Source organism: Myripristis murdjan, chromosome 17 (assembly GCF_902150065.1).
Source record: "Myripristis murdjan chromosome 17, fMyrMur1.1, whole genome shotgun sequence".
NCBI lineage: Eukaryota > Metazoa > Chordata > Actinopteri > Holocentriformes > Holocentridae > Myripristis > Myripristis murdjan.
In genome coordinates, this window is record NC_043996.1 from 18,575,036 (window position 1) to 18,595,363 (window position 20,328).

At 39.5% G+C, this 20,328-nt stretch overlaps 3 protein-coding genes across 5 annotated transcripts; 2 read left to right on the forward strand and 1 right to left on the reverse strand.

Annotated features, from left to right (window-relative positions):
- Positions 1-2,572: 2,572 nt before the first annotated feature.
- On the forward strand, positions 2,573-9,142 carry parla (presenilin associated, rhomboid-like a). 2 transcript variants are annotated; one of them, XR_003929641.1, is made up of 11 exons: positions 2,573-2,687; positions 3,427-3,625; positions 3,794-3,898; positions 4,002-4,134; positions 4,327-4,422; positions 5,829-5,978; positions 6,585-6,655; positions 6,754-6,855; positions 7,071-7,138; positions 7,243-7,340; positions 7,994-8,033. XR_003929641.1 is itself a non-coding variant. In XM_030073772.1 (10 exons), exons 1-10 carry the CDS (start codon positions 2,608-2,610, stop codon positions 8,118-8,120), a joined length of 1,161 nt encoding a protein of 386 aa, XP_029929632.1. In that variant the 5' UTR covers positions 2,573-2,607; the 3' UTR covers positions 8,121-9,142. The 2 variants fall into 2 exon arrangements, 1 of the variants encoding a protein (XP_029929632.1); XM_030073772.1 differs by lacking the exon at positions 7,071-7,138 and having other exon boundaries at positions 7,994-9,142.
- A 1-nt stretch (position 9,143) lies between these two features.
- Positions 9,144-13,900, reverse strand: extl2 (exostosin-like glycosyltransferase 2). The gene is made up of 6 exons (XM_030073775.1): positions 13,545-13,900; positions 12,407-12,855; positions 12,194-12,264; positions 11,959-12,071; positions 10,962-11,457; positions 9,144-10,594 (listed from the first exon to the last, which is right to left on the reverse strand). Exons 1-5 carry the CDS (start codon positions 13,547-13,549, stop codon positions 11,034-11,036), a joined length of 1,062 nt encoding a protein of 353 aa, XP_029929635.1. The 5' UTR covers positions 13,550-13,900; the 3' UTR covers positions 9,144-10,594; positions 10,962-11,033.
- Positions 13,901-13,953: 53 nt separating this feature from the next.
- Positions 13,954-18,873, forward strand: LOC115374712 (uncharacterized oxidoreductase ZK1290.5). 2 transcript variants are annotated; one of them, XM_030073777.1, is made up of 9 exons: positions 13,954-14,092; positions 15,137-15,236; positions 15,395-15,643; positions 15,975-16,076; positions 16,351-16,442; positions 17,209-17,391; positions 17,498-17,557; positions 18,039-18,138; positions 18,516-18,873. In XM_030073777.1, exons 2-8 carry the CDS (start codon positions 15,152-15,154, stop codon positions 18,132-18,134), a joined length of 867 nt encoding a protein of 288 aa, XP_029929637.1. In that variant the 5' UTR covers positions 13,954-14,092; positions 15,137-15,151; the 3' UTR covers positions 18,135-18,138; positions 18,516-18,873. The 2 variants fall into 2 exon arrangements, with proteins under 2 accessions (XP_029929637.1, XP_029929636.1); XM_030073776.1 differs by having other exon boundaries at positions 14,007-14,111.
- Positions 18,874-20,328: the final 1,455 nt, after the last annotated feature.

The window sequence follows — 20,328 nt, forward strand, 5'->3', positions numbered from 1 at the left end:
GCTGTAAAATGATTTGTGAACATCATTTTACAAGCTCAAAATACTGATGACCCCTGTTTGTGTCACCAAATCGAAAGCACAAACTGCCTTTACCTAAATCCATTTTTGACACCTTTCAAATAATTATGATTGTCGTCTTTAGTTTTCTCTTCTCGCTTTCCTCTTTCTGTTCTGCTGTTTGGTCTTGCCACCTCATTCTGTCCTAACCTCGCTCATACCTCTGTCATTTCTCCTCCCCCTTTCCTATTCAGCGCTCCTCCTCCTCTTCCCCCCTCCCACACCTCTCTGTCCTCCCTTCACTCTGCCCCAGACCTGCACCCATAGGATATCATCTAACCTGGCAGTGTGTCCTTGGGTTCATACAGTGGCAAAGGCATATTGTTCTCCTTTCCTCACCCCTCTCTTTTACATCATATCTTTGCCCTGAAGCCTCTGCCTTTACATTCCCTCATGACTTAGAGGTTTTTTTTTCTTGATTATACTCCAACATCCTCACAAGATGTGCTCTCTGCCCCAGTTATCATTAATTAGTCATGTAGATACTGCTAAACTTATTCTAACAACCACTATATCACAGCATTCTTGGTAGGATATGTATAGTTTGTAGCTAGAGTAGCCCAGCAAATCAAGTCAGGTATAGCTTGCAATGGAGGAGAGCCCTAGTTACTCTGCAGACACTGCAGTGCAGCTTCCTGGATGCATATTCTACCTTCTTCACCTATTTCTGGAGTCACTGGCGAGCTTGTGAGATGCTTGTGGAACTTGTCCAGATGTCAATAGCAAAACCTGGTGCCATCAATACAGCTTAGCCAGTCCCTGAGGCCTCCACAAATTTCTCGCTGCCTCTGCTACTTCATATAAGCCTCACAATTTGTCAGGATGTCGTTGAGAACATATAAAATTGTGGTAAAATTAATGCTTTGGTACATGTAAATGGCATGAGCATGAGATAAAATTACAGAGTGATATAAATTCTGAATATATATTTTTTGTGGCTAAAATATGTTTTGGGTATAGTCATGTATATTGATAGAACAGTGCTTAGAAGGAAAATATATTTCTGATGTTCAAAATATATTCCAAATGAATATCACCTGTGTGTACAAATACAATTTTATCTTTTTTTGATATTTTGAAGCTTTAAATGTGTGAGATTTTATCATTGTTAGAGTATGGGGAGATACAGCGTTAGAAATCAGAATCAGAATCAGAAATAGACTACTTAATGGTCCCTGAGGGGAAATTGGGTAAAAATAAAGTAAGTAAGTAAGTAAGTAAGTATATTTACTTAAGTCTTTCATCACAGTTAAGCACAGTTTTTACATATTGATATTTGAGAATTTCCATTTTGTTACACTTTATGTTTTTACTGCACTACATTTCAGAAGAAAACATTGTACTTCTAACTCTGTTATCTGATTACTGTAGCTACAAGTTACTTTCCAGAATAATGTTTTACAAGCAAACCATATGAGCTCATAAAGTATATGACAAATGAAATCAGCCAATAGCATTTCCAATTAGACCTGCAACATTAAAGCACTCTCATAGTTTGATACATCATTAATTTGACTCTCCAAAATGAACTACAGTTCTTCACAGTGGCCATTTTTATTTTTTCTTGCTTCTAGAAACTTGTCCATTCATGCTTTCTGCCTTTCTGTACCTGGACAAGCCGGTATAATTGTAATACGCCACTAGAGGGAAGTAAAACACTGCAACCTCATGAAAAAATGTATAGGCCTGTTACGCATCTAAGGGGACGTCTTCATTCAACTATCTTCTGCTGCATTCAAGTGCTGTCGGACATATTGTAACTAAATTGCAAGTAAGGCGCACATTGATAACCCAACAAAATACAAAGTTGATTTTCAAGGATTTTCTAAGATCTGATGGTAACATGTCGTTTATACAGGCCTGGACCTAGTTATTGTTGTCCTTTTTTTTTTTTTTTTTTTTTTTTTTTTTTTGAGCTGTGGCAGCACAACGCATCTATATCACTTTTTTCTAAACCAACAACCACAAAAAATGCTTTTGTTGCATCGTCCATATTATCATAGAAGAATTACATTATTGGTTACAACTCCAAACCAAAAAACTCTTGAATGTGTGACAGGTTGAATTTGCAACTTCCAAAATAGTAAATAATCTTTATTATCTTCAATTTAAGAATAGGACATACAGAGCTCAATTAGGCCTACGAGCCACATAAAAGCACTCAACCGGAGCAGATGCTGCGATGATCTGGAGACAGTGAAGCAGAGCATTACTGCATTGAAGTAAAATTACAAATAAAATAACAAAATAAATTGTTTGCATCACTGAGGCAAGGAAATCATAATGACGTTTCACTTGAAGGTCAGGAAGTTCAGTAAGGAAAATATGACGGCTACTTTATTTCCTGGTCAAGATGAAACATTTTATTTTATAATATTTTATAATTACTTTTTTCCCTGTAAATCTACTGATCAACACTCCAGGCCAGATGATGGCGGTAATGCACGAGTAAGATGGATTGCAAAACCGCAGAAAAACCAGAACAAGAAGCAGCACCTGAAGGCAGCATCCTGTACGGGACAGGCTTCAGCTGAGGGTCATCTCAGAAACATGGCGTGGAGAGGTTGTGTAATGAAATGGACCAAAACACAGTTCATCAGATCCACCAACACAGCGTCGCGAGGCTCCAGGTGAGCAAATGAGACAGTGACTTGTGTTGTTCAGCTCGGACCAGCCCGGATCTGCTGGGAGACACTGATAAAATGTGTTTATCTTTATCCGCTGCGTGCGAATCCAGCTGCCCTGTCTGTCTCTGTAAATATTGTCGATCGCTGCCGGAGCTGGAGCACCGCCGCTTTATTGTGTGTTATTAAGCTGCAGCGCCGATACTGTCCAAATCGTGCATGTGTTCATTCATTCATCCCTCCGTCCGTTTATTACTCATCTACCAGTTTTTGAAACTGTGCCATGAGCTGGGGGATCAAAGCAACAAACACTGCTCAAACGTACAAGATGTCCTAATGAACAACATAGCCTATAGACACATGTTTGAATCTATCCCGTGGCATAAAATAGTTTTTATAAATCATTATTATTAGGCTACTATGTGTATATGTTTATTTATTTATTTAGATATAGCGGGGTGTTGTTACTAAACAAGGGGCGTGGCTGTGCTAAGGTGACGAGGTTAAACTTCCGGAAGCAGCGTGACACGCAGGTTGTGTAACTGTAAATATTGCAGATGACTGATGCCTGCCTTCACGTAAATATAGACTGTCTCAATCAAACACTATCATGCTTTGAGTCAGGTGGTTTTCTACTCAGAGTGGATGGTATGTTGAAGAATTTGTTGCAGTTTTATAAAAATAAATAAATAAATAAATAAATAAAAATAACCATCTCTCCTTCTTTGTCCACATGATTTTTCAGACTCACCCCCTACAGCCAGCAGAGGTGTGCTTTCCGTCGGGAGGCCAAGAGGCCAGAGACAAAGAAAGGCAATGTTGACAAAGAAACAAACAATACACCCTCTGAGGCTGCTGATGGCGTGCCACCGGGCCAAGCTGTGCCCCGTCCTCCCAAAGTCCACAGGCCCACGCTTTTCAGACCGCTGATGTTCACAGTAGGGGTAGGTACTCTTTATCTTCCTACCCACGTTTTAAACAGAGAGCTTTACTTTCTGTTATCCAGTCTTGACAGTCATTGTTCATGGTGTAGCAGGAAGAGATGTGCAATGTAAAGATGTAGCTGTGGGACAGCAGGATGGTGTGTTTGTTGTTGTCTGACTCCATGCCAGTTTACAGGCTGCTCCTTTGGTGCAGCGGCCATCTTACAATATGAGTCTCTGAAGTCGAGAGTACAGACTGCAAAGGAGGAGGCCAAGTCAGAAAAATTGATACAGGTGAGGGTGTAATGATCCAATCTGCATGTCAACGCACATTAACCTTTAAGGAATGAAATATGTAGGATGATTCAGTAAACTGTCCACAACATTTTACCTTCAGGGGTCCCAGGATATGGCATACTGGCATAACTGGTGGAACCAGCTGACAGACTTCCAGAAACAGATCATTCTCCTGATGTCCATGGTGGATGACTTCTGGAGCAGTCTCACTGAGGGACAGAGGACTGTCACTGGTAGGTCACTTGAAACACACACACACACACACACACACACACACACACACACACACACACACTCATAATGTAAGCAGAATTGTTCCACTTAAACTGCCACAAGGCTCATGCCAATCTCAAATTCAGTGTCTGTTATCAGCACATCCTGTAGTTGTCTTTGTAGTCACTGGCTTCTCTTTAACCATTTCCCAGGTATTATAGCAATAAATGCTGTAGTCCTGTGCTGCTGGCGGATCCCCTCTATGCAAAGATCCATGATAAAGTACTTCACTTCCAACCCAGCCTCCAGTGAGTATGCTGTTTCTCCCAGTTTTATTAATTTTACAATTTTACAAATAGTTTGCATTTTTTGTTGAAATGCAAAGGTTGATTTTGAAAGGGTTAATTTGCACTTAGTTTACGTGATAGATGAGATAATCAGCAGCAGCAGCAGGGGGACATAGTGAGTTGGATACTGTCTTACAAGTGGTGGCTGTGGGTTCAAGTGTTCACCTCCTGAAGTGTCCATAAGCAAGAAACCATGAGGCCCTTTCCCATTTGGTTCCATATCCACTAACACTTCACAGTGAAGTGTCAAGATCAAATTATTCTTTTGGATTTCAGTGTGTGTCTCTTAGCTGATTGCTGGACCACTGGATAGCACTGTCAAGTTGTTGTTGTTTTTTTTAAATCCTATGCTGATTAATACTTCAGTAATTATATTTACATTATGTGAAACAGAGAGTCGACTCCTGGAAAATTGGTGGTATCCAAAGTTCTGTTTGTGGATATTTCTCACCATGAACTCAGTCACATCTTGCAGTCTGTATAATTTGGGTGTGAGTTGGCAACAGCAGGACATATTTGCAAACCTCCTCAGTTCAACCTGAAACTCCAGATGAAGTCACACTGCAAAGCTGCGAAGGCCCCTCCTTATCAAAGTACAAGATTTAAATCATCTGGCAACTGCAGGAAGCCCTCAACACCATCTGCTGGCAGCAAGGAGCAGTCAATCAAGGGACACCTTTTTTTTGTTATCAGTTGCTTAGTTTTGTTGACTGCCCTGACAAATGAATGATAACAAAATAACCAAAGATTATAAGATCAGATCTATGTTCTTTCAGTTGACATGTACATATATGAGCAGAAGTTATTGCATAAGAATGGCATTGACTAACATTGAATTAGATAGTTCTGACGTGTAAGCCAAGATCAAATTACTACTGTTATTATTATTATCTACCACACATATTATGTTCACATTTTGGCAACTGTAAGGAAAACACTACAAAGCCTGGTCACCTATGTGTATTAAAATACTACTTGTTAAAACCACAGTGGACAAGGAACTTATCTGTAAGACGCTTCATATAGAATCAGCACTCATTTGGAGCTTCTTGTACTTCACGTTCCTTTCCGCCTATAGCTTTGAGGCCATAAATGTGGCAAAGAGTGCACACAAATGGAGATGGAGTGGAAAAGTGAGGGGACAGGGGATGGATCGAGACAAAGCCTGAGTCCCTGCCAGTTGTTCTGTAGCTGATCCTGACCTCTGACTTTCTGGAGATAAGCAAGTGAAAAGAGGAAAGTTAATTAAGTATGTTAACATTTACAAACTGAAGTAAAGCCTCAGTTGTAATTCAGGCCCTAAGCAATTTCTCCTCTGCATTTTCATCTGCACTTCTATGTTTCTGTCCTTGGTTCTGTTCTACCAGAAACGCAGTGCCTTCCCATGGTCCTGTCCTCCTTTAGCCACTACTCCATTATCCACATGGTAGCCAACATGTATGTCCTGTGGACGTTTTCCTCCAGTATTGTCTCTCTCCTGGGGAGGGAACAGTTCCTTGCAGTCTACCTCTCTGCCGGTAAGTAAAAAAAAAAAAAAAAAAAGAATAAAGAAGAATATAAGCAAGTAGGGTGATCGAACAGAGTAAGGGAGTTATGGGAATAATATTATAGAGGGCATAGTCTCTCTGGATGCGTGCTCAGACAGACATTTTACTTTTTTTTTCTCATGAGCTAAACTGGGGAAAAGGTTACACTTCAGTCAAAACAGCACCTCGATCTGACTCCCAGTTCATCACACAGCCTATGTTGCTTTTGTTAAGGCGAGGACAGTTCCTCAGTTCCTCATAGTCTGCCTCGTTGTGAGTAGGAAATGAAACTGATCAATATGGCAATAAAGAATTGGAAAGAAGAGAAAGTGGGTAAAATGAGAGGGCTATCGTTGCGGTGGTGATAAGATACAATTTGAGTTTGAGTAAGATGTAGCGGGTGTGAATGGAATGGAAAGTCTTGAAAATCTTCCTCAACTGTGAGAGGGCAAAACTCCTTTCATTGTGCATCATAGGAGAGAAAAAAAAGATCTGCCAGTGTCATCATTACTTAATGACTGAGTGGATACATGTACAAATGGGGAGCGGGTTTGACTGTTGCCATGTTTCATCCTCATTCTGTATATATATTTTCAGGTGTGATCTCCACCATGGTCAGCTACATGTGTAAGACAGCCACTGGACGTCTGCATCCTTCGTTAGGGGCGGTGAGAATCCTTGCTAAAATCTTTCTAAGGAATCATACAAATGGGATACACCAATGGAAAAAAAAATGTTTTGATATCTCTTTCTGTTTGATCCTTAGTCAGGTGCCGTCATGACAGTCCTGGCTGCAGTTTGTGCGAAGGTGCCAGAAGCCAAGCTCGGCATTATCCTCCTGCCCATGGTCACTTTCACAGCAGGAAATGTAAGTGATATAATGTGGATATGTGTGTGTACGTGAATATTTGTGTGTGAGTGTGTGTATGTGTGTGTATGGGTGTGTGTAGTTGTTAATGGTTGTACATGGCTGCAACTCTGGACAGATCTTCAAAAGTATTGTGTTGTTGGGTTTTTTCGTCTTTAATTTGTACATGCACTTAACAGGCACTGAAATCCCTGTCTTGTCTGCTTTCACTTCAGGCAACAAGTGTAAAAGAATGTCAGTGCATGAACAAAAGGGATAGAGTCCCATGTGTGTGAGTGAATGTGTAAGTATGCATGTACGAATGCATGGTAGATGATGATGCTTATTGTTAATGATGTGCAGGATGTTCTGTGTAACTTTACGTTCCTCTGATCTGGCTGTCCTTAGGCTTTGAAAGCTCTCGTTGCCATAGATACGGCAGGACTTATTCTGGGATGGCGGCTGTTGGATCATGCAGCTCATCTTGGTGGAGCCCTCTTTGGAGTGTGAGTGGCCAGCGTTCACATTTTCTACTTAAAAACAACACACCTTGTTAAGGAAAGCCTGAGTTGATTTCCTGCTTTGTATATATATATATATATATTTGTTTTTTAATTATAGGTTATGTAAAATTTTCAAATGATAGGCCATTTCTAACAGTAAAAAATGAAACTTTTAGTTCTTGCCTCTACTCGCCTTCTGTCTTCAGCTTGTGATCCATGTACAATACATCTAAAGTTGTGGTTGTAAAACGGATTTTACAACCCTGATATCAACAATGTATGGCTCATACCAGCAACATAAACAATGAAAAAAAAATAATAATAATTTTAACCTAACTTCTTAACTATAACTAACTTAATTAACTGTGACCAAGTGTGAATCATGAATATCAAGCAAATTCAAAAAAGTTAGGGACTGTAGCAGAAACAGCTAAGAAATTTACTGAAAGAGTTAATGGTCTATCTAATAACCTTTTAAGACAAATGATTGAGGTAAAGGAATTTAATGGAACTTTTATGGTATCATTATTCCATAACAAAACATGTATCTTCAACAGGACTGGGGAGATATTACATGAAATCCAAATATTGTTTTCATAAAACAGTCCCATACTGTAGTTGCTACATTTTTACTGTCTTTGTATCTTGTCCCACAGATGGTATGTAGCATATGGCCACAAGCTAATATGGAGAAAGAGGGAGCCTCTTGTGAAGCTGTGGCACAACATCCGTTCTCAAGGTGCCAGCGGAGGCAGGCCTGGTGGGGGACCAGGGCCACTATAGGACACTAAACGAGGCCCCCAGAACTGTGACACTCACTACCTGGACTTTGAGACACTTTTCATCATTGACATGGAGTCTTTACAGATTTTATTGTTGTCAGTAATTTCAGTTTTCCAGCAAATGTTTTAAAGTCAGGAATGAAAGTAAGCTGATGTTACGGTACAAGTCAACCTCTAATTTGAAGTAGGGTTTGGATGTCACACATGGTGGTTTAATCCAGATGTTCCCTATGGAGGCTGATAGCAGCTAACTCCCCTTTAAGACCCTACAAGTAAACCCTTGAATGTCCAACACAAAAACATCACATATCTGACTGAGATTAACTGGATTAGTGTCTGACTAGGCATGAAACCTGCATTGTTGATCCCATTCACTGATGTGATTTGATAAAATGAATCTTAACCGTTTGGGATTATTATTTTGTATTTATTTTTTCCTTCATATAAAAGAGGGATTACACATAAGTGACACAAGACCAAGAACTTATCAAATTACATGCAGTGGACACTTTATTAAGTATGGCTAGCAGACATTTGAAATGCTGGAACCAGTGCTTCTGGCAAATAAAGTGAATCAAACATCTTTCCCATTTTAAAATCTGGGAAAACACTAACTGAGCCTCTGTGTGCAAGCTTTACACATTTTTAGATGTAACTCACTGGAGGAGTGAGCTGTCCATATAAACAGAGGGCTGTGCTGAACCAAGTTGGTACTGTAAATTTAGTTTGAAAATAGCTTTATCCTCTCAGCATGAAATGAAGGCATTAAGTGTGCCATGGAGTATCTTGTGTGAGAGTGAAAAGATGAGATGACTTGTACAGACAGATACCTTATTTCTGCTTCCTGATGTGGAAAACTGCATCTCCCGATTTTGTGTTAAAGTATTTATCCAACATCTTGGCATTTTGGAACAATTGTACAATAAAACTCCGCATTGAGTGACTTGATTATTGTCACTGATATGCATATTCCTGCAAAATGTTGCCTCACAGAGAACAAAATAAAAAGCACCCGAGAACCATTATTGATGGTGAAATAACATTTCCTTAATTTGGATTGGAGGCCATGAAACTAAGGGAATGCTATTAAGATGAACATTTCTATAAATTCCAAGAGTTTAATCTAAGTGGGTTTTCCCATGTCTCCCTGAGCCCCACAGTCACTATACAGTCTCTCTTTGGTATGTATGTGTAAAGTGTTTTTTTTTATTATTATTATTTTTTTTTTTAGAAGTTCAACAGGTTATACCCAACTTTATGGAAAAAAAAAAGACACCCAGCCTTCTGATTTGGTGAGGAAACAATCTTAACTTTCACGAGGAATGTCATCAAGCCTCCTTGCAATGTGACCATATAAACTTACTTAATAACATGGAAAAACCCTGCAAATCTGCGAATGTATTAATGACGATTGTCTACATGAGTATTGAGAGTAGTAGGCAGAAACATTTCAACCACTGAACCGATACCTACCCACTGTCCCAACTTAGAGCCCCAAGCATAAAGACCCTACCTTGCACATAGCTGTTCAGACCTTTTACAGCTCCACAGGTGTTCTGTAAACAGATTGTCTCTGCACAGATTTGATGGGAGCCAAGTTCATTCCTGTGTTTGGCACATGTGTAGGCACATCATACGACCACAAGGGCTGAACAGATACTTCTGTGGCAGGTGCAAGATTTATTGTGGTTGCTGGATTTGGCTCAACATTTGATTATTCAATCATTCAAAACACCTCAGGAATCTGGTTTTTATTTAGATGTGATTTTGAGACTTACACCTTCCTAATTAATAAAATGATTGCATCCTATAATTCCACTAAGAAATAAAATAAGTAACTTGATTCACTGAAAAAACACCAACAATATGTTCCTAAGCATAACAGACATAAAGTTACAGAAAAACACTTACAAACTTTTAGTCATTTTGGCGCAGTGCTTACTGACTTTGAGCAAGCATGAACAATTATTGTCACAAAGATTCTTACCAAGCAGACAAACTAAAAGCAAAATAAAGAAAAAAACAAAAGAAAAATGTCAATTTAAGAAATCAGATAACCATCTACAGCTCATATAACTTGAAGGTTAGCTATGATTGGCAAAATTCACTCTGTTGCACTTAATGAGTTTACAGGGATGATGTCTAAACAAACTCAACTCGAAAGCAAAATTCTATAGAGTATAGAGTTAACTCCGGTTAAATTCAGGGTTTCCATGGGATTGCATTGCAAAACAAACAGGCAAATTGTCAAATCAGATATAAGACTGACATCTGCTGGCTTCAAAAGTAACTGTGCTGCAATTCTCTATTACAGCTGTAAATGATGAGGTAAAGGCAGCTTTGGCAATAATAGAAATTATCAAATGCTGATGTCTCATTAGACTGAGCATCTGCGGAAAATGTTGTACCTTTCTTGCTGTTCTACAAAGAATGAAAAGTCCATCGGTGTCCTGCTGATGCTGTGGTGACATTGCTCTGTGCCATGAGATACAAGGGTAAGAGTGAGCAACAACAGAAACACTAAAACAATGAGCTAACTATTTTTATGTATACATTATCCAATACTCGGACTGTAACAGTCTTCTACCACATTGTTACATAGTTTACATAAATGTAATAATTTCTTGGGTTGTGAAGACATGTTTCAACATGTGTTAGGTCAGATTTCGAAATAAGGGCTGACTGTACCTAACACTTAAATGAGTTTAATATGCTGTTTGAAGTTGTGAAAGCCTTGGTTGCATTTGTGCATTCCCTGTAAACATTGACTTTTACAGAACTACAGCTGCAAATCACTAGTCTATCAACCTGAGCCTCGGCCCTGACACCTTAACACACTTACCTGAGTTCTACTTGGGTCCACCTTCACTCTGTCAATGCCAGTAAAAGACTTTCCAGGCCAAACAGGTCCTCCTCAGCTCCTACTCTTATGGTTGGCATAACTGGGGAAGCCAAACTGGCAAACCATCAAGTTGGAGAAGCAGAGTGGCATGGTGCCATAGATCTGTGCCAGCCTGTTTAAACAATAGGACCTTTGGAGTAGGTGTTCAGGACGATGCCACATACCCACATACCCGCTGCTAGCATCTTTCTCCAGGTTGCGGATGTCCACAGGCTTCACAAAGACTCCTGAGGGTTTGCCTGTGTTACTGTTGGATTTGGAAGAGCTTGACGGCCGGGACTGTTTTCCCAAATACAGTGCAACAACAAAGTTCATGGCAATGTCATCACAGTTCTGTGTTTCATCCACCAGCACATGTACTGCTGGAGGCTGCTCCTGGAAGAGCTGCAGGTAGCGGTGGTGGAAAAAGGCAGCACCAATCAGCACCATGGAGTACCTGTAGTGAAAGCATTGGGATAAGTAGGCATACGAAATGGCCCATAAGGGCACAACCAGAACAGACCAAGCAAAGGTACCGGTTGACCCAAAACAAACTGGTGCATATGATACAGTGTAGCTAAATACAATTAATCAAAACTATTATCAGAATTGCGACATGGCCAAGCGCAATATCAAAATCTCTTGAGCTGCATTTTCTTGTGCTTATAGTGCTGTGGTACTACAATGATGTCCTGGCCTTCAAATGGTATTCTCCAAATGTAATAAAAAAAATGTTTGCTACAAATCACATCAAAATCAAAATGACATAATCATTACTTTAGACGTTTCCGGTGAAAATGAAAATGATGCAAAAATTGTCATTTCCAAAATAATTGTAAATCATACCACAATCACAATATCTGTCAAAACAAGTGCAAGATGATGTTTTTTTTTTTTTTACCATATCGTTCAGCCTTAGTCGCTAATACTACTAACAAAATAAAGATTAGTGACCTACCTGTCACCTCCACCCAACTGGGGGTCCTGTAGCTCAAAGCTGCCATAACTATACACTCCTCCTGCAGTGACATGTTTTCGAGGGACAAACCCAACTATCTGGTCTGGAAATTGCTGGGGAACAAAAGATAAAACTATTTATGGTATACCATAAATTGTGCCTGCATATGGTAGTGTAATCCAGTGATACAGTTGAGTTTTACTTTTTTTGCTTGGTCTCTGAAGGATACCATTACCTTCCACACGGAGAAAGCAAAACTGATGTCAGGAACACTGACCAGGGTGTCATCATCCAGCATCAGTACAGCTAGGGATCAGAACAAAGACAAAATATTAGAAAAAACAGCAAACTTAAGCAGTCTCAAACTATGAGACTGGGCATACCATATACATACACCTAACCCACAGCAATGCACAATAACGGGCTACAAGCTGACAGACATACTGACCATCGGTGCCAATCTCTGGAAACGGCTGTAGTCTATTGCGCATTCGATTGGTATTCTGCTCCTTGAACACCACAGGGACAGGATGGGGCTCCAGGGAGCTCCACAGCTTTTGGGGGGTCTGCTCTCCAACGTTGTTCCAGACTATGATGATCTGCTGAAGGTGAGGCACTGCCTGGTAATGGTTCAGGAGTTTGAGCAGAATGTCTGTGCGGTTGTAAGTCTGGATGATGATGGTGAAACCCTCCTCACTGGTGCTGTCAACACGATGGCCCGGCGATAAGGAGTCCTCCCTTTTGGACGTCGCCCTTCGTAGCACCCCCAGGACACCGTCGCCTGCTCGGTCTTCAGCAGCAGGCAGCAGGGCCGTCAAGGCTGCACCAACCAAAAGCAGCAAGAGAATTGGCCAAACCAAATAGGCCCGCCGGAGTCCCATCCAGCCACGGGGGACTCTGCATCAGAGGAGGCAGAGTGAATGAATGATTTATTTCAAAAATTCACACAGTAAACAAAAATAAACAATTTCTCTATTCTCCATAATAAACTTATTTAGTCCCACACTTATTTGCATACCAAAACCTAATAAATATACATATTTTTGTGTATGCACACATACATAAAAACATATGCACATATATCCATTACATACCCTATATATTCCATTAAATATGTGTATATATACATGAACAGGCATACCGTTACAAATCTACATATTGATGTATCTCCACATGAGTATAAGCAGCCATATATCCCTACGGTAACACCTATACACATCACCATATATTCCATATAACTTATTTGTTCACCCGCCCAAGACACATGTAGCTTCCTGTAAATCAGTGCTCATAACTCAATTCAGCTTTTCATGCAGCTGCCGTCACATTTCCAAACAAAACACCCTGTGAAAATGAGTATATAGTTACATAATATATGCCATTAAGTCTATAGTCCAAATGGAATAATTTGTTGTGTTTGAAAAGCAATGACTTCAAGCCATCTCTGCTTGGAACTTGATCTGCTGCCTGCGCTGCATCTTGTCTTTAGATGCATGGACATGAGACCAGTTTCTCTTCCACGATAACCAGTAGCCGCTGCTTTCCTTTCCTCTTCCTAATTTAAGACAAGCGGGCTATAAACTCACCTCATTTTGCTATTATCGTCGGCTTTGCAAAAGAACTCGTTTACTTCTCACTGCCCGCCATGTTGGCTGATTTACACCAAAGAGTGTATAGGGCAAAGAGCTAACATCAGCCGCAGTGCAAGTGGAAGTCGCAGCTGTTTCCAACTGGAAAGTGACACACCGTTTGCAAGCCAGTTCACAAGTTTACGTAAAATAGTTCAAGCGAGTGTTTTACGCATGATTGTATCGCCAGAGACTGACTCGATCTCTACTGAACAAAACAACCCCCCACATCTGATTTGACATCGGTGTATATCCCAACCGTGGATTTCTAAAGAGAGCCATCCACAGATATTCAAGCATCGGTTGTCATCTGGCTCGGAGGGAAGCGGAAGCACAAAGTGAAGTCACGTGGCCACAAATGCATATGAAAACATCTGGAAGGTGGCCGGGTCGGAATGCTAGAGTGACCTTTTTAACAGCAAAAAAACAGGGGGGGAAAAGAAAGAAAGAAAAGAAACTTCTGATGTTTTCAGGTCCATCTGACAGAGGAAAGGATTTCGTTTTAGGTGAGAGGCTCATCTGATGGTAAGCTTTTGGTAATTCTTCTGTTATTCTGCGCGCAGTAATTACTACACAGACCTAATTTGCGCATTCCTTATTCAAAACGCATTTATCTAAATGCAGTTACTGTAATAGGCTATCTTTTATCACACCGAGCCGTAGACCCCGTATGTCCTCATTCTCTTTTTTTTCGTAATTGTCTTCTTCTTTTCTGTTCACATTGTTTTGAATGACCATAATTAAATAATGACAGGATTATGATCGTGCTAATAAATTAGAGAATTCAGTAGATAGGCCAAGCCACTTGAGGGTTGTTTTATTTTTAAACTGTCCTTACATGCAGGTGTTCTTATTGCTTCTCTTTCTGTGGATGCTTGTTATGTTTTTTTTTTTTTTTTTTTTTTTTTTCCCTAAGTGCAAAACAAATTACTAGACTAAACAGTAGGAAGATAGTTGAGATCTCTATAGCCTAACACATGCTGAATAAATTTGGTAGGTGATAGATATCAGATGATCTATCAGGATGTGATTTAAATAGTCAATAGTAGATTGTGTTTTTTTTTGGTATGTGGTGGCCCTACTATCTCTAGCCCGGGGGCTAGATCAGCTGCATGTTAGGTTAAACAAATATCACCACACTCTTTCTGCATATAGTATGTTATCTGAATTCTAGAATTTATAGGGAAAGGTTACAGGTCATGTGAGTACTTTTGTTTACAGGGGCAAGGAAAAGGAATTTGGTTTTTATGGGACCTCCAATCTGCTGACTGGAGCAGAGGCAAGAATTGGGAGGTGTAACTTGAGAGCTAAACCTGATTTGGTGGGAGAAATATAACTCTGTTGCACTGGATAGAGAGAGACAGACATACAGACATGGTGAAGACTTACTGCAAATGTTGTTTAGGCAGCAGCAAGTGTCAGAGATTGTTTTTCTTTCTACAGGCATGTATCCACAGATATAGGCTAAAAGCTGCTGTTGCAATCAATATTTAATTTACTATTAGTGACGCTGATACAGAAGTTTTTATTTGCTCTCTTTTTTCACTCAGCACTACATCTGCCAAATGAGAGACATGATTTCATCACCAGTGTTGAGCTGTCCTACGGTCCCACTGTCCAATGGGCTGCAGATTCCAATACTTGGATTAGGTGTGTTTGTACTAATACAACTTAAGAAATTTAACTGATGCAAAGCTATAAGGGCTGGGACAGGAAAAACCTTTTTTTGTAGATCATGAACTTTTAGGCAAAATTTGAAAAAGTTGGACATTGTTTCTGATATTGCCTCTTTTTTCTCTCTCCTCCAGGAACATCACATGATGGAGGATACTCACATGATACCGTTGTGCATGCACTCTCTGAGTGTGGCATACGGCATATTGACACAGCAAAGCGCTATGGCTGTGAGGAAGAACTGGCTAAATCCATCAGAGAAAGTGGGGTGCCACGGAATGAACTGTGGCTTACCAGCAAACTCTGGATACAGGACTATGGATACAAAACTGCCAAGCAGGCCTGCCTCGACTCCTGCTCCCGGATGGGAGTGGAATATCTTGGTATGGGTTGAGATCAGTGAGGCAGAAGGATTTAAAATAAAAAGAATCCATTTCAGCTGAACCCATTCAATATAATTAGTTGATTAATATCTCTTTACGCTGACACCATGAAATATATCAAGTAACACTGGATGAAACTGCTGCAGCTGTTTTCTGTATAATCCTGAACAGTTCAATACCACCCACCCTATTTTATATGTGAAGAATGTGGAAGTTCCAGATTGAGCTGTTTTTTGTCCATCCCCATTATCATCACTCTTTTTTTCTCCTTTTTCCTTAATTATTCCTGTCTCTTCTCTCTCATAAAATAATAATTTGCCCTTGTTTTCAGATTTGTACCTGATGCACTGGCCAGACTCGAGGCAGCCTGGTCGCAACAACCGGGAAGTGAGAGCTGAGACCTGGAGAGCCTTAGAGGAGCTTTACAAAGAGGGTACAAAACAAAGAGAAATATACTGACTACTGACTACTGACTTGTTCAGTTGTAAGGAGCAAGTTGAGACAATTTTTTTTGCTGCTAACATTCTGACATTTGCTGTTGCTATTCATCTTTGATTGTAAAACAACACCTCAAAGTGTGAGGTATTGTGAAATCCAAATGATGTAATCTAGCTTTTTATGTATGTAGTCCTTTAGAAGAGATGATCCAGTGCTTCAGTGTATACACTAATGTAATGGTTAATAATAAAACATATCTTTGTCTCTAGGGGTTTGCCGTGCCATTGGAGTCAGCAATTTTCTGGTCCACCACTTGGAACAGCTAAAGGAGGATTGCACTGTGGTGCCACATGTTAACCAGGTGAGTTTTCAAGAAGATGTTTAGGAGGAAAATTGGTAACGCATCAGCACCTGTCTGGAGTAACAGGCTCTAGAGTTGAGAGAGAGAAATAAAGAGCAAAATGCTACCTGCTGTTTTGTCCCACACTTTAATTCTTGCTTACACCTCCATTTGCTACTAATCACCTACGGTTTCACCCCTGCATTTAAATCTCACTGGCGAAGGCAGCACCAGGGCAGTGCTTTCTCATTCTTACTCACAATACTGGATGTGATCCAGTAAGTCAAACCACAGACAGGATGCAGTTCAGTCAGTGAACCAAAGGATGCAATTGATTTACTGACCTCAAGAGGTTAAAGGTTTCAGGCAATGTTGCAATTCTGGCCCATGTGATTTAGTGTTGATTTGTTTTTTAATTGGCAGCGTGGCAAATAAGGTTTTCAGAAACAAAGGTGTTCTGTAGGTGAAACAAAAGTGTTTAGTTTTCAGAAATAAAGGTGTTTAATAGAACAAAATAATCTTAAAATATTCCAAGCAATGACAGGCTTCCACACACAAATTTAAAATGTTCCCCTTCTGACTATAGAGTTACTACTATTCTGTTTTCTGATTGCTGCACCACTTCATAAACTTCTGACAATATTGTGTAATGTTAAAGTACTATGTGCACAACATGAACAAATAATAGAATAACGCAATGCAGTGTTCTTAACAGAGCAGCACTTTGCTTGAAATGTTGTTAAAAATGAAATTCACGATATGATTCACTCATGCTATGACTCATCAGGTGGAATACCATCCGTTCCAGCAGCCCGATCAGCTCAGAGAGTATTGCCGTCAGGAGGGCATTGTGTTTGAAGGGTACTGCCCTCTGGCAAAGGGTCAAGCCCTCAACAACCCCACTGTTATCCAGCTGGCACAAAAGTACAGCCGCACACCTGCTCAGATCTGCATCCGCTGGAGCATACAGGTGCTAATCTCATCATTCATATACTGGCCTGAGCCATGCAGTTGTGTTTTTTCATTGTGCATGTTTTCAGTTTACTTTGCTTTGACTGTTTGCTTTTTCTCCTCAGAATGGAGTTGTCACAATACCAAAGTCCACCAAAAAGGAGAGGGTGCAGGAAAACTGTGAAGTGAGTTGAAAATGTGCTACACCACCTTTTTGGATGCTCATACAAAAAGCACTTTAGCCAAAAATGCAAAGAGTTTTTAGTGCGAAATAGAGAGGCATGTTGACTGTGGTTCACACTGCCAGGGTTGAGTCTAAATTGCTGTAGGTGTGTGTGTGTGTGTGTGTGTGTGTGTGTGTGTGTGTGTGTGTGTGTGTGTGTGTGTGTGAGTGTGAGTGTGAGCATGCTTGTATAGGATCAGCCCTGTGATAGACTTCCCCAAGTGTGTACTGGGGAAGTTTCAGCTTACCTACAACCCTGATTAGGAATATGTGGGTAATGAAAATGGATGGATTGAAGTGTAAAATATCAATGAAAGTCTTGGTCACAATGTTGCTGTATGATATAAAATGTATCAAATGCTAACTCTTCTTGTTATAACCGCCATCACAGCCTTGGAAGCCACAACTGTCGCCACTTCTTTTCCTCCTCCTGTTTCTTCCAGGTGTTTGGGTTTCAGCTGGAGGAGGCGGACATGGCGGCTCTGGGCACGTTGCACGATGGGAGACACGTCAGCTGGGATCCAACGCACATTGAGTAACAAGGTGTGGGATAAAACAAGTCATGTCCTTCGGAGAACCAGTGCATGCATCTCATTGCAAATCTTTCTGCTTGACTAACAGTAGTTTATTTAGTTTGGGTGAATGTGGCCTGGTTCGCTCTCATGTTTATTGGGAGTGGTATTGTGAAGGCTGAATTGTAATGATCCCGTATATTATCTTCAGATTTTATTTATTTAGATATGAGAAAATACCTCATTAGGATTAGCAGTCTCTTTCACAGGAGTGTCCTGGCCAAGATGGGCAGCAGCACATTTCACCAGTAAAAAAAAAAAAAAAAAAAAAAAAAAAAAGTACAAGACGTTAAAAGACACACAGAGGTCAGTTAACTTTAACCAACTGTTAACTTTGTGTTTCAACAGGTTGGGATTTCACACCAGAAGATATGAACAGCATCACCAAACTCCACTGTGATATGAAGCTTACTGAACTCAGCTACCTGCTCTGGAAAGAATTAACACACACACACACACAGACACACACACACACACACAAAAGAAAAATGGGGCATTGTTTTCACTCAGGTGCTTTTATTTATGGAAATACATATTACTTGTTTACTTTGATTTTTCATGAAGAAAAATAGTCTGGATGAATGTGTTGCACTCATGGGCAACGATGATGATTTTAGCATAATAGGCTGAGACATTAAATATTTCTCTTGATGGAAATAAAGTTGCTCCACCAGTGCCTTTTTGTAACAAGCTAGCTCTAAGTAAAGCTCAGTGATGTTTTGTTTGTTTGTTTGTTTGTAATATGAGTATTTTTTTTTTTTTCTGTATTTTGTTTCCAGGTCACACTGGGAAGTAACAAACTCAAACTCCTGTCAAGCAAGAGAATTGTGCTTTAAGAATTTGTTTTAAGAATTTTTTCATGTAATTGTGAAATGGTTGAAATTAAGGGATATATCCCGAAATGTTCTGTCTCTGCAGATGTTTTTATACCATGACCAAGATAAAAAAAAAAAAAAAAAAAAAAAAAAAATTAGTGGCTGTGAAACACCCAAAATTTACAACTGTTGTTTGATTGAAATGATTTAGTCATGTTCATGTACCACAAAAATGGTACAATACCACAAGATAAAGGACAAAATATGATGAAAACTTGTGATATCAGCAGAATAAAATTGAAATATAGGCTACCCTTCTGATGTGGGATAGAGAACTGTGTTTTGACCTCTGCCTGCTTGAGTCAAGAGTCTGAAGTCAGTCTCTTTTCTGTTTTTTTTTTTTTTTTTTTTATCCTGCTGTATTTTTTAAAAAAAATTCTCAAAAAATGAACTGCTCTTATTGGTGAAATTTTAAAGCTAGTAATCAAAGGTTTTAAGACACCTCAGCAATAGTACACTCAAGCTTTAAATTAAATATTAATAAAAAAAAAATTTGGCTTAGCAATTTCCATCTAGAAGAATCAGATTTGCATTCAAAAACACTTATCAAACATCAGCTCTACATAAAAGAGCAGGTACAACAAAACTGTGAAATAAATTGAAGTGTTGAATTAATTTTACGTTTGCACATTATACTAAACTTGAGGTAGAACGCAGAGCAAAATCATATGTCAACATGTATGTCAGGTGTCAAATGTGATTATTTTTTTTTTCATTCTTTCACTTTTCACAGTAATTAATTATTAGTGTACCTTACTTGTCACTTCTCTTAATCTGTTGTACTCTGAGTTTTACTTAAAATTCCCCTTTGTAGCTTCAAAGTTTGATTTTTCTTCTTCCATGATGTAAAATGGCACATACGGTATATATTTTGTACCTGTGTCATTGAAGCTACAACCACTCAAACACGTCATTGTTTTTACAACAGAAATTATCTAGATGTCTTTTGCATCACTTTTATCCACTACACCTTTACACTTATCCTTGGGATCTCCAAAAGAATTTAAATTAATATTTTTAGTGCAAGATTCAGTGGTGTCACATCTTGTTTCCTGATGGTAAATATTTATTTCCCAGGTGGTTATTCATGGGCCAAATCACACCAGGCTGCTGCAATGTTTTGAGAGATGCATGTTGTGGCCATTGTGAGGAAAGGGAATTTTTAACCACTGTAGGCAGCACTTCTCATTGCAAACACAGTGTTCATATGTTCTGTTTGCAAACTATTTTCAAAAATAGGTTTGTGTTTTGAGACTTAAATAACTGCAAACAGCTTTTGTATAATG